The sequence below is a fragment of the Phragmites australis genome, chromosome 20 (assembly GCF_958298935.1).
Source record: "Phragmites australis chromosome 20, lpPhrAust1.1, whole genome shotgun sequence".
Lineage (NCBI taxonomy): Eukaryota > Viridiplantae > Streptophyta > Magnoliopsida > Poales > Poaceae > Phragmites > Phragmites australis.
The window spans coordinates 12,547,844-12,560,867 of NC_084940.1; the positions used below are offsets into that span (position 1 = coordinate 12,547,844).

A 13,024-nucleotide genomic window follows, 5' to 3' on the forward strand; every position below is an offset into this window, starting at 1 on the left:
GGCAGCGTTGGGTGGTCGGGTCGGATGAAGAAAAAGAACGGGAGAGAGGGGGGATGGATAAGGTTAAAACTGAGAAGCCAATCTAAACGGTGTGAAGAAAAAAAAAAACTAAGGACGAAGGAAACTCAGGGTCGGGTTACAAAGGGGTGAAAATTGTCATTCTCAATAAACAGGGGTAAAAATTTGCCTTTTTCTTTCTCCTAAAAAACAAATCTATTGGCGTAGGGGGAAATGATGAAAAGGAAAGATAGTAGCCAAACACATTTTGGATAAAAATGGAGAATAGGGTTACCATCAGGGGCAAATAAGGGATTTTTTCTCTCTAAAGAATTTTGGCATGAAAAGTTCTATAAATATGGAGCCATCTCCATTGCAAGTGATTTCAGACATCGTAGCTAGTTGAAGTGGTTCTACTCGTGGTTTCTCAAACTCTCAATGGCTTTGGCGTTCTTTGTTTTACTCCTGCTATTAGCCCCAGCGGTTCACGTCGTCGTCAGTCAGAAGCCAGGTATGATTCTCGCTTCACTGCATTGATCATATAACCTCAGAATTGATGACTCGTGCATGCATGGATGCAGGCTTCCTGAGTATCGACTGCGGCCTAGACGCCAACTACAGCGGTTACAATGACGCCAAAACCGGCATCTTCTACGTCTCCGACGGCCAGTACGTCGACAGCGGCGAGAATCACAGGGTGGCCTCCGAGCTCGAGAGCTTGTGGCCGAACCAAATCCGAAGCCGAACGCTGCGGAGCTTCCCGTTCGGCCTGCGGAACTGCTACTCGCTCCCCACCGTGGCCGGGACGAAGTACCTGGTGCGGGTGGAGATCGCGTACGGCAACTACGACGGCAAGAACAGCTCGACGCTGCAGTTCGACCTGCACCTGGGGGGCAACTTCTGGTTCACTTCCCGCCCGAAAGCCGACACCAACTACGTGTCCGAGGTGGTGTTCGTGGCGTGGGCGAGCTGGGCGCCGGTGTGCCTGGTGAACACCGGCAGCGGCACGCCGTTCGTGTCCGCGCTGGAGCTGAGACAGCTCGGTGACAAGCTCTATCAGCCCCTCGATGATGCGCCCGACCTGATCATGTCCGCGTGGACACGGGAGAACATGGGTTCAAGCCCTTCAATTACCCGGTATGTTAGATCTTCCTGTGGGACCAGAGCTAATTGGAGATGGAGGGTGGTTGGGCCCAACAGATACCATGTGCATTCATTTTTATGAATTTGTTTTTAGTTGGTTGAATCAATTTATATATGTATGGAATTGTGCGGGATCTGAAAAGGTTCAGTTGTTTAGTTCGTTGAATCATACTATTCCGTTCAGGATGAGATAGTTTAGATTTTTAGAATATACCGAGAAGATGATGTACCGAGCCGTGCGGTAAAATCGGTCGAACAACCTAGTACAAGTTCTATCAACTCTCTTAATCACTTATGATTGGTGATGATAAGTGACTATTAATTAGTATTAAGGATTTTAGTTAAATATTAGTTACAATTAGATATTATTAACCATAACTAATTATTATTATAGGTATTTAGTGATGATTATTCACAACTTAAGTTATGATTATCTAGAATTAGTAATGATTAGTACTAATTATCATAGTTTGTTGATAATAATAAATATAAAAATTATTATTTTTGTAAAATAATTAAGTTATATATGGATATAATACATGACTTTTAAGCAATTAAATATATTTTCGTATCATCTCATACATCCAACTAAACACATTCTTGTACCATCCTATACAACTAACCAAATAATCTACATGTACTACCTCATCCAAGATCATCCGGTCCATCCAAGACGATCCCATCCCATTTAACTTCATTCAAACAACCAAACACAACCTTAAATATTGAATACCACATATTCAAACGAAAAAGGATTGGCCACAAAAGAAATATTACTAGCTTTGTCATTTAAAATACTTTTGTAGTATTATAATTTTGCTACTAGAAAGTAATCAGAACTTAGAAAAATGCGTACCAGTTTCCCTCAAATAAACAAAAGATATATCGCCAACATGTAAATCAAAATCTTAAAATAAAACCGGAGAGAGCACATTTCTTTGTGGTGTTATGATCTAACTTTCAATCATATAACTTTTTTTCTTGGATTTCATTAAGGTATCCTGAGGATCCATATGACCGTTTCTGGTGGCCGATGGATGAGGTTAGCTCACGGTGGGCAAATCTATCGACCATAAAGCCCATCGAGTCAGATCCAGACACCAGTTTCGCCGTGCCCTCGTCCGTTCTGCAGACGGCAATCACGGCAGCTGGCAATGACACAGTGCTCACCGTCAAGACATGGCAAGACTACAGGACGTCGGACTCCTCCTTTATGGTGTTCCTGCACTTCGCCGACTTCCAAGACGGCCAACTTCGACAGTTTGGCATCTACATCAACTACATCAACGAGACTCAATCGGGACCGAGCAAGAAGTTGTACAGCCCCCCGTACCTGACTGCTTCCTGTCAGTACACCGTTGAATCCTATAAGGCTACCGATGGCAAGTACAACATAACTCTCGTTGCAACTGCAAGCTCCATACTTCCCCCAATGATCAATGCGTTGGAGATCTACAGAGTCGTTCCAGTCGACAACTCGACGACATTCCCTAAAGATTGTAAGCCCTGGCTATGTCTTCCCTCTCACTTTCGCACACACCTTCAAAAGAGAATCTATATATCTTTCTTCATATTGGGATGTTTAGTCTTCTTTTTTCAATCACAAGGACATATACGCACACCATTACGCACACACAACACACTTACACATCTACGATTGTATCATTTATCACACGTCTATAAATTTTACTGTTCAAAACACTCACGTAAATGATAGACACCATGATTTATACTCCGGTGGGTAGAATAGTATTACCATCACACCAACACCAACACGTGCTTTCTAATAGGGATGGTCAGGTGCCTGCGTACTTTGAGAGACGAAAAGGGTGAATGGCTGGATGCAATTACTTTTCTCTTCAATACGAGGAATGGCTGGGTGCAATTACTTTTCTCTTGGATACGAATTGTAGAAAAAGATAGAGGTGTACTTCACTACTTTCAATTTAAGTTAGAGGTGTACATTGTTATATCCGACTTCATCATTGAGAGCGATTTAGGAGCAGTTTTTGCACCACGGTTTAGGATGGCAATGAGACTTTATGGGCAAAGTAGTGCCTACCATATCCGGCCCGCCCGGAAATTTCCAGGCATGTCTATCATAGAAAAAAAAAATTGACCCGGTATATCTAGTTTACCAGTGGACCTCGGTAAAAAAAAATTACCATATTTACCGGTATTTTGTTTGAATTATATTTGAATTTTGTCCGATATATTCGATATATCCTATTTATTGGTTACCTCTCGTAAATTTTGTTTACTGGTAAACAAAACCCTGCTGTCCATGACCACCCCTCACGACAATTCAAGATCTTTGCCCATGGACGCTCCCGGTGGGCATGCTGATATATCCGCCAAGACGTGAACAACGATCAGCCAATGTTACATTTAACAACAAATGTTCACAGATCAATAAGCACTCGACTCGTTTGGAACACAAAATTACACCGTTTGATGTGAAGTTTTTGCAACATTCCTGTGGATTTCCTGCATTCCAAACATGGCCTAAATAGACAAATTAAGTGGACGGTACAAATTGTCCATGGCCGGCACTAACATGCCTGCGGCATAAAATCCATGGAGAGGCTTCCATCCATGTCAGCTGTTTTTCCCGGTGGCCGGCACATCAACCTTTCCTTCCTGCATATGTACCAGCAAAAGAGAACACAAACGTGATGCCAGATTGCCAGTGAACGGTGGACCCTCTCGATGTGCCGCCTGACACCTCCGGCGGCGAGGAGCGACAAGAGCCTCACCCTCCTGCACACAGCGGTGGCGACGAGCTGCGCACCCTTCATCTTGAGCATCAGACTGCAGACGCCCACCTGATGCGCCCAACATGGTCGATCAAATGTCGCTTAAGGTTATCGCACTTAACTGGATCTTGAAACAGGGATGTTAAAATGGTTTGCCAAAGATTATACATTGAGTTGATTTTTTTTCTTTTCCTCTCTTGTATATGCAATCGGTTTGAGAAATCGTGTATGTGGGCGATTACACTTAGTTCTCAAACGTAGTCCTGACCATATTTTTTGTGCCCCAGTTGATGCCATCATGGCTATCAAACTCGAGTATGGAGTGAAGAAAAACTGGATGGGTGATCCATGTTTCCCAACCAAATACGCTTGGGAGGGCGTGAAATGCAGCAATACAAGTTATAGTGCTATGAGGATTACATCACTGTGAGTATCTGAAACATTATTTAGAAGGTCCTACATATATTATTGGTGCATTTGATTTATGTTGAACTACAAATTCTCATGCAGAGATCTCTCCAACAGCAATTTGCATGGAGCAATATCTAAGAATTTTACACTGCTCACGGCACTCGAGAATTTGTAAGTGTTAGATGACAGACTAATGTCCTCTTCTTTCATTATTTATATATGTCCCCAGCTTCCACGTTCCATGCATGAGCGACAATCCCATTCTACTATATGTGGTCATGTTAAGGTCCTGTTTATTTCAGATTATAAAAGTTAGATTGTGATCAAAATTCAAAAACTGAAACAAACAGTTGGATTGTAAAAGCTGGATTCTGATCACAATCCAAAAACTGAAACAAACACCTAGTTGGAAAAGCTGGATTGTTACAATCCAACACACAGATTGTAACAATCCAGCAATCTGCTTTCCACCAGATTGTAACAATCCAGCAATCTGCTTATGACCTACTTATGTAGGTTCTATTCAGGTAACACGCAACACACCACATTTTGGTGCATGTTTTGTTTGGTTTCAAAATCTGCAGTTGCCAATTGAATAGATGAGACTATTGTAGGAGAGCATTTCTTTTGTGACAGCATATTTGGCATAACTGTGTCGTCATCTTTTCCAATTTATAAATTGGATCATTCTTTCTGGTTACATCTCTCAAAAATTATTGTATCTTCGTCTATGGTTTTGACCATATGCCTCCAACAAATTTAAATGGGCATAATGGAGTGAGAAAATTAATTGATAACCACAGCATACTTGTCATGACTATATTCCCAAGGACTCATGTATAAGGTTTTTATCCCCTAAGACCTGCTTAACAAATGGGTCATATATCATAGATCATGCTGCAGCATGATAGAACCTAGATTTTTTTCCAAATTCCTTTCGTGTAGAGTTTGAATCAACTATCTATATATGTTTGGTTTTGCTCACTGTAGTCGTGCAAATATTTCAGGGATTTGTCTTACAACAACTTAAGTGGGCCAATACCTAATTCCCTAACAAGTGTGCCCTCCCTACGAGTTCTGTAAGTGGATACATCTGTTGCAAATTATTACCAAGCCATTGACTTCATCAATTGCCTTTCACTCTCTTCACTTTCTACAGAAATTTGTCTGGCAACCATTTGAGTGGCGACTCCGTATGTAAAAATTACACTGGATCACTTGTTTTCAGGTTTTGATTTTCTTCTCAAAGTCTCCTTTTCCATTAATATGCTTCTGAACTTTTTATTGTATCTCTCCCTGTGACCTTAAAACAAGTGACTGTTTAAGATGCTTTCTCCTCGAAAGTAAACCCCAACCTGATTGTCTTATGTAATTTCAGATATGACTCTGACGGTAATATGTGCAACAAACCACCGCCAAGCCCGCCAAGAAACAAAGTAGCTATCATAACTATTTCAGTAGTGGTTCCTGTGCTGGTAGTAGTTGTACTTCTTGCATATTTCATCTGGAGAGAGAAAAGAAAGCCTAATGGTGTGCATCCTATTGCTCTCTTCGTTATTGACATGTACTAATGTTTTCAGTTTATAATACTTGACTTTTCTGTTAAATATCTGATACTAGTGCAACCAGTTTCCACGCATGACCCAGCAACAGCAAGAGACCCACAACTTGAGAACACTCCAGGGAGCAGACAAGGTCATGAGGGCCACCTGCAAAATACAGAGAATCGCCTGTTCACGTACAAAGAGCTAGAGAAGTTCACTAATAATTTCAAACGATTCTTAGGGCAAGGTGGTTTTGGGCCTGTGTACTATGGCCGTTTAGAAGATGATACCGAGGTTGCTGTCAAGATGCGTTCTGAGTCATCATCACATGGACTTGGTGAATTTTTAGCTGAGGTACCAAATTTCTGTCACCTAGAAAAGTTCAAGAGGCACTATAAATCTAATTTTGTAATTAATCTATTTTCCTATGTTTTGTGTATTGTTACATAGGTTCAGAGCTTGACAAAGGTGCATCACAAGAATCTAGTGTCTTTGGTTGGTTACTGCATGGAGAAAGATCACTTGGCACTGGTTTATGAGTATATGACTCAGGGCAGTCTTTTTGATCATCTGAGAGGTTTGTCTATTGCAAACTTATTGAGTATAGATTAAGACATAAGCAACTGTGTGACATTTTTAAAATTGCATCAGAAATACCTATGCATGGTTTGGGCCCGAGCAGTCATCTTGAGTGACTTTTATATACTTCTGGTATCTTAAAAATAGAAGCCCTTTTTGGGGCATCTACATGTCTTCCTTCTGAGGTGCCTAATCCTAAGTGACAGCATTGTCAAGAAAATTTGTGCCTAGGGGAGCCAGCATCCCCCTTATCCTGTCCATCCGTCTTAACATTTGGATAAGGGATAACTTGACGCTGTCAGCTGCACCGAGTAAACTCTAAACCAACAACCAACATCAGTGCACTTACTTCATGATCGAATGGATGTGGAATTTTGGATGAACCTTTGCTTTATTTTACTGTATGACTTCAGCTTATGTGTATACTCAACTTGTCAAACGGTCGGTCTTATTATGACTATTAAGTTGTGCAAGTCCATGAAGAGCACAACAAAATTAGAAAGGAATAAAGAAACATTCCATAAATTTGTTGAAGTTGACATGTGAAGTTGTTAAACAGTTCTGTTCTGTTAAAACATTGAAGGTAAAAATGGTGTTGCTGAAACAATGAATTGGGGGACACGTGTGCGAGTAGTGCTTAACGCTGCACAAGGTATGCTGCAACAAAAACATATAAAGGAAACTAGATTTTTATTAAGCAAATCCTCCATATGCTCATCATTTTGTATTCATTTTATGGCATTTCTTGTGATTCTATATAGGCCTGGATTATCTTCACAAAGGTTGCAACCTGCCAATAGTTCACCGTGATGTGAAGACCAGCAACATTCTCTTGGGTCACAATCTGCAAGCTAAAATAGCAGATTTTGGACTTTGCAAAACTTTTTTTAGCGATACTCAGACTCACATATCAGGCACTGCAGCTGGCACAGCTGGCTACATGGACCCTGAGTATGTCTCTCCCTATGTATACTATAACATTTTGGTACTTTTTTCCATGTAGCTTATTTTTTAATTAGTAAATCATAACCAGCTGAATTTACCAAGCACATGAAAGAAAACTGGTAAAACAGGTGAAATTATATCCAACATGTTTTCCTATTTATACAACCTTTCCATTTGATAAAATGAGGCTTGTCTGGTGTCCTCTTTTCCTTGAACGTTCTTGCCTGCTCTCTCATCAGGTGTTACCTCACTGGAAGGATCACCGAGAGCAACGATGTGTACAGCTTCGGAGTTGTTCTGTTTGAGGTAGTCACTGGTGAGCCTCCAATAGTGCCAGGCCATGGTCACATTATTCAGCGTGTTAAGCAGAAGATTACCACCGGTGACATCAGTTTGGTTGCCGATGCGCGGCTCGGAGGTGCCTACGACATCAGCTCCATGTGGAAGGTGGTCGACATCGCCATGATGTGCACGTCGAATTCTGCTGCTCAAAGGCCCACGATGGCCGCAGTTGTGGTGCAGCTGAAGGAGAGCCTGGCGTTGGAGGAAGCTCGCGAGGATAGTTGCGCCAGGGCAAACCCAGGGAGCGATATAACAGGTTCGGTTTTTGCATATAGTCCATTGGCAAGATGAACCTGTAACTGTGCCTGTACCTGGATTTGGTTGGTCTTTGATGGTCTCTACTGGAAGTCTAAATTGTCGTGTGGAGGCACACTAGTGTATGTTTGTGAATAGGTTTGAATCTACAATTGTATTGCTTGAGTGTGCAAAAGGTTCTTGAGAACCCACACTTGTGTGTGCCAGTAATAAGGTTTGGTAAACTCTCAGTTTGTCCAGGTGCTGTGAGCTACATCTCATGCTTACATGTACCTTTTTCTCGAAACATTTTACATATTTGTATGCAATAACGTGATGGAAACTTAAAGGTTTGATTTTTTTTAACTGAAAGGTTTTATTAATCTGAAGCAAGGTTTGAAAAGGTGGTTGTTCCTTTCCGATCATGATTTTTTTAATCACGCGCAACAACACTTTTTTGTGAAAATGGTGCAAATTCATGTAACACTCAATTTTTTGCAGTATTATTTGATTTGGACTTTGGGCAACACCAAACTCCATGATCGATATTAGACTCCATATTCCCTCCCTTGGCTACAAACTTCGGACTCCAAAATCAAGGTGGAGCCGTTTCGAGAATTTGGCTCGTATTAGCAGTTTTAGTTTGAGACTTCCATCCTTTTTTTCAACCAATGAGCCCACGCCTAGAAGAGAGGCAAGTGGAAAAAAAAAAAACAATAGTACACAAACCTCTTAGACCGACTCCAGCAAGGGCCTCAAAGCACTGTACTAGCATCATTGTAGCATATTTGCTAATAGGGGCAGCCAGCAACAGGCTCCAGCAAATAATATTATAATATTTTAAAAAATAAAAGATACTATAATAATATTAAGATACTATAATAATATTATAAAATATAAATTTTTAAATATATGTCGAAGATGGTCTAAATAATAGAACCGCCTATCCGTATTTTTTGCGTTCCCTGCTGTCTGAGGTAGATGACGCGCAGGAAGAGGATGACGGTCAGATGAACATATCTCCGCTTTCGTCTGTGATCTCGCCCGCATCGTCTCGATCAATCGCTTCGGCGCGGTTATTTCTAACACCAACCATCGCCCCCCCCCCCCCTCGATACCAGGAACGGCATGAGCGTCCTCTCCGGCACACGACGACGGCGCCCGACGGGCTGGGCCATTAATCCCCTTTCCCAGCGCAGTGCGTCTTGAGCAACAGACGCCCACCTGACGCGCCTGGACTCATATCTGTTGCCACCCCTACCTGCGTTCAAGGTGCTCGACGAAATGCCGCTTACGGTTATTTTACTGAAGTGGGTCAATCCTTGTTAGCCTAAACTGTATTGCGCACAGGATTAAATAAGAAGGGGAGGTTCAGATGTTTTGCCAAAGATTCTGCTTTGAATTCCTTTGCTTTTCCTCCGTTGTACATGCAATTGGCCTGTTGAACCATGAACCTGTATTGCTGCATCCAGTGATCAAACATATACCGACCATACTGTTTTTCCTACACTAGTTGATGCCATCATGGCTATCAAATTCGAGTATGGAATGAAGAAAAACTGGATGGGTGATCCATGTTCTCCAACCAAATATGCTTGGGACAGCGTGAAATGCAACAATACAAGTGATAACAGTACGAGGTAACATCATTGTGATTACACTAAGCGTTATTTTGAATGTCTTGCATCTTGATTGTCATATGTACTTGTAGTCCAGTATACTATTGGTGCATTTGACTTATGTTGGACTGAAATTCTAGCATAATACCTCTTATTGGTCCAGAGATCTCTCCAACAGCTACTTGAATGGTGTAATATCCAAGGATTTTATATTGCTCACTGCACTCGAGAATTTGTAAGTGTTCCATAACATGTTAATGTCCTCTGCCTTCTATTACTAGTATAAGAAACCTCCATTTTCCACGAGAGAGGATCCTGTTATAATACCTCTAATCATTGAGTGAACAGGCACTAACTAGATCAAAATGAGAACACTTCATTTCACACATGATTGTAAAAAAAAAAAAAAAAAAAAAAAGCCCCGACCCAAGGGGAGAGACACCCCCAAGGAATTGCATTTAAGGTCAAGAAAAGACCTGCACGCTATCGTTGAGTGACTGCACCATGACCACGGGGAAAACACAGCGAGGGGTTTGTTTTTTGCGAGAACCAGTGTTCGAGTCCTGGTTGGTAGCCTGATTGTATTCTTGCAATATCAAGATATATTTTTTCTATAAAGAATGTATGTAACACGTCTGATTTCCCTCAAACATGTTTTTCACTTGTTAGAGAACTCGGATAGTTCAGAACATCTTTTTAGAGTCTATCGTTGTGTTAAGCTATGACACTCTTGAGCGAAGAGGAGAGGGGTGCCCAGGAGTAAGCTTTATCGTAGAGGGGTATAAAATGCACACAACAACAGTAGCTTGCATCCTGTTCAAGATAAAGAGTCACTGATACCCCCATCTGCCTAAGAAACCACGTGCTCGGACCATGACCTACACTCCCACATAAACACCTTTCCTTGGTTGGCTATCACTACCAGTTCTTGTAAAAAGTTGGCACTAATAGGTCATTCGAAAGAACCGGCAGTTAAAACAATTATCATTGCCGGTTTATATCAAGTACTGGCACTAATACTATTATTGTCGGTTTTTGACATGAACCGGTAGTGGTAGTAGTTCTTGTTATGAACCAACAGTGATAATGTATAATAGCTCGTCTTCAGAAATTAATAACTTTTTATACGGAGTTGGATGGAGATAAATTTTGTATGAAAATTGTACCTCTCGACAAGATCTATAATTTTGTAGCTGACATATTATTATTTGAAGTTATCTAAATGCCCAAATCTAGCCCACAATCAATTTGGCATCTGTAACTTATTGAGGCCGACTTCTTTTGTTGTGGTTCACTCATGGGAGTACCTAGCACTCCTAAACAACATGAAAAAGGATAAAAATAGTAATAACACAGTGAAAATGATAATATATTCAATGCTTGAACATTGAAAAAAGATTAACTTGTTTGTATATATAAACTGCAATCTAAGCAGCAACATTCTCTTGGGTCAAAATATGCAAGTTAAGATAACCGATTTTGGACTTTTCAAAACTTATCTTAGTGATACTCAGACTTACATATCAGCCACTTCAGCTGGTACAGCTGGTTACATGGACCCTGAGTATGTTTCTCCATACTATAACATTTTGGTACTTCTTTTCATGGTGTTTATACTCGAATGAGGAATAAATCATAACTAGCTGAATCTGCCAAGTACATGAAAAAAAAACTAGTAAAACTGGCACCCGTTATGTGCAACATGTTTTCATTTTCGTGCGACCATTAGATTTGACAAAATGGAGCTTGTCTGGTGTCCTCTTTTTTCTTGAACGTTCTGACCAGCTCTTTCTTTAGGTGCTACCTCACTGGAAGGATTACCAAGAGCAGCGATGTGTACAGCTTCGGAGTTGTTCTGCTTGAGGTAGCCATGGGCGAGACTCCACTACTTCCAGGCCATGGCCACATCGTTCAGCGTGTTAAACAGAAGACTGCCACCGGTGACATCAGCTCGGTTGCCGATGTGCGGCTTCGAGGTGCCTACGACAACAGCTCCATGTGGAAGGTGGTTGACACTGCTATGATGTGCACGGTGGATTCTGCTGCTGAAAGGCCAACGATGGCCTCTGTCGTGGTACAGCTGAAGGAAAGCCTGGCGTTGGATGAAACTCGCGAGAAGGACAGTAGCCTTAGGGCAAGCCGAGGGAGTGATATAGCAGCTATGGTGTCCACATTTGGTTCATTGGCAAGATGAAGCTGTATGTGTGTACCTGGATTTGGTCATCGATGATGGGTCTCATCTACAAGTCTGCAATGGGCCTTTTCATGAACTGCTTATCATGTGAAGGCACACTAGTGTATGGCTGTGCATTGTTTTGAATCTACAATTGCTTTTCTTCTGATCAGTTATTGTCGTGAAGATTAGACTTCATCTGTTGACTTCGCTTAGTGTTGTTATGCTGTACACTACCCGAGTTTCTGCAGTACTATTTGTTACGGTTTAGGCGACACCAAACTCCAAGTTCCCTCACTTGGCAACAAGGCTTGCCACAAACTTGGGATTCCGGAATCCAGGTGAAGCCGCTTCGTGACTTTGGCTCATAGCTGCATTTTTAATTTGAAAGTTCCATCAATTTTTCCATTGAACATTAGCATTTCTAGTGATCTTTTTTCCACCAATTGAAAGTATCAACGCCAAACTGAAATTTCCATAAACCCCAAGATAAAGTTCTCTAGTTCTAAGTTTATGATTTTTTTTAGTTAACAGTTTGAGCTGTATATCAAATTTACTCCAAATCCCTTATCGATGTTTGGAATAAAGGGATTCCCAATTGAATGCTTCAGTGTATCCAGTTAAGGAATTGGGGTCCTTAAATTGAACCTGAAAGAGGGATTAATTTTGGGGAGGATTGGTCGCTCATCCTCATAGAATATAACTGCGCACATTGCTTACTAGATTACACCACCCAAATGTTGTGCGAATCTATCGAAGCAAAATCTATATACTTGAATGTAATAGAGAAAGCAGAGTAGCGAAGAAAGGAAGAGGAACATAGAGCACAACAAGAAGAAGATGGAGCATGGGAGAAACAGATGGAACATATTTTATTGGTCTTGGGATATGTAGAAGTTTAAACAGCCGAACGTCACCACCACCAAGACAAAAAAAAAAAAGGGAAATGATGTGCATGGTAGAAATCTGTTCAAAACCCTATTTTCCTTCCCAACCCTAAGTACTCGGTCCAAAACATTGCTATCGAATTCATAGTATTTGTGAATTGTGTTGCCATCTTTTAAATTTTCCACATTTAAATGAGCAAGTTGAGGCTACAAAAAATGGTCCCTTATTTCTTATAAGGCGAATGAGGAGCCTTGTTTGGCTGTCCCCTCCGTACAATGAATAAAGTCTGATCAAGAAAGGTTCAGAGTGCACTAATGTCAACTCAAGCCAGAATTATTAGGGTATGATTCGTTGCTAATTAACAATGCAATTGAGTGATTATCTAATGGAATG

The 13,024-nt window shown here is 41.1% G+C and overlaps 2 protein-coding genes across 3 annotated transcripts; both read left to right on the top strand.

The window, feature by feature from the left end:
• The first annotated feature begins 403 nt into the window (after positions 1 to 403).
• On the top strand, positions 404 to 8,202 carry LOC133901195 (probable LRR receptor-like serine/threonine-protein kinase At1g51810). The gene is made up of 12 exons (XM_062342475.1): positions 404 to 508; positions 579 to 1,134; positions 2,137 to 2,639; positions 4,184 to 4,322; positions 4,407 to 4,478; positions 5,467 to 5,535; positions 5,686 to 5,837; positions 5,937 to 6,205; positions 6,302 to 6,428; positions 7,014 to 7,082; positions 7,192 to 7,381; positions 7,615 to 8,202. The coding sequence occupies exons 1-12, from the start codon at positions 436 to 438 to the stop codon at positions 8,006 to 8,008; spliced, it is 2,613 nt and encodes an 870-aa protein (XP_062198459.1). The 5' UTR covers positions 404 to 435; the 3' UTR covers positions 8,009 to 8,202.
• Positions 8,203 to 9,113: 911 nt separating this feature from the next.
• LOC133901194 (putative leucine-rich repeat receptor-like protein kinase At2g19210) lies at positions 9,114 to 12,151 on the top strand. 2 transcript variants are annotated; one of them, XM_062342474.1, is made up of 4 exons: positions 9,114 to 9,223; positions 9,465 to 9,591; positions 9,734 to 9,805; positions 11,368 to 12,151. In XM_062342474.1, exons 2-4 carry the CDS (start codon positions 9,476 to 9,478, stop codon positions 11,762 to 11,764), a joined length of 585 nt encoding a protein of 194 aa, XP_062198458.1. In that variant the 5' UTR covers positions 9,114 to 9,223; positions 9,465 to 9,475; the 3' UTR covers positions 11,765 to 12,151. The 2 variants fall into 2 exon arrangements, with proteins under 2 accessions (XP_062198458.1, XP_062198457.1); XM_062342473.1 differs by having other exon boundaries at positions 9,132 to 9,223; positions 9,302 to 9,591.
• Positions 12,152 to 13,024: the final 873 nt, after the last annotated feature.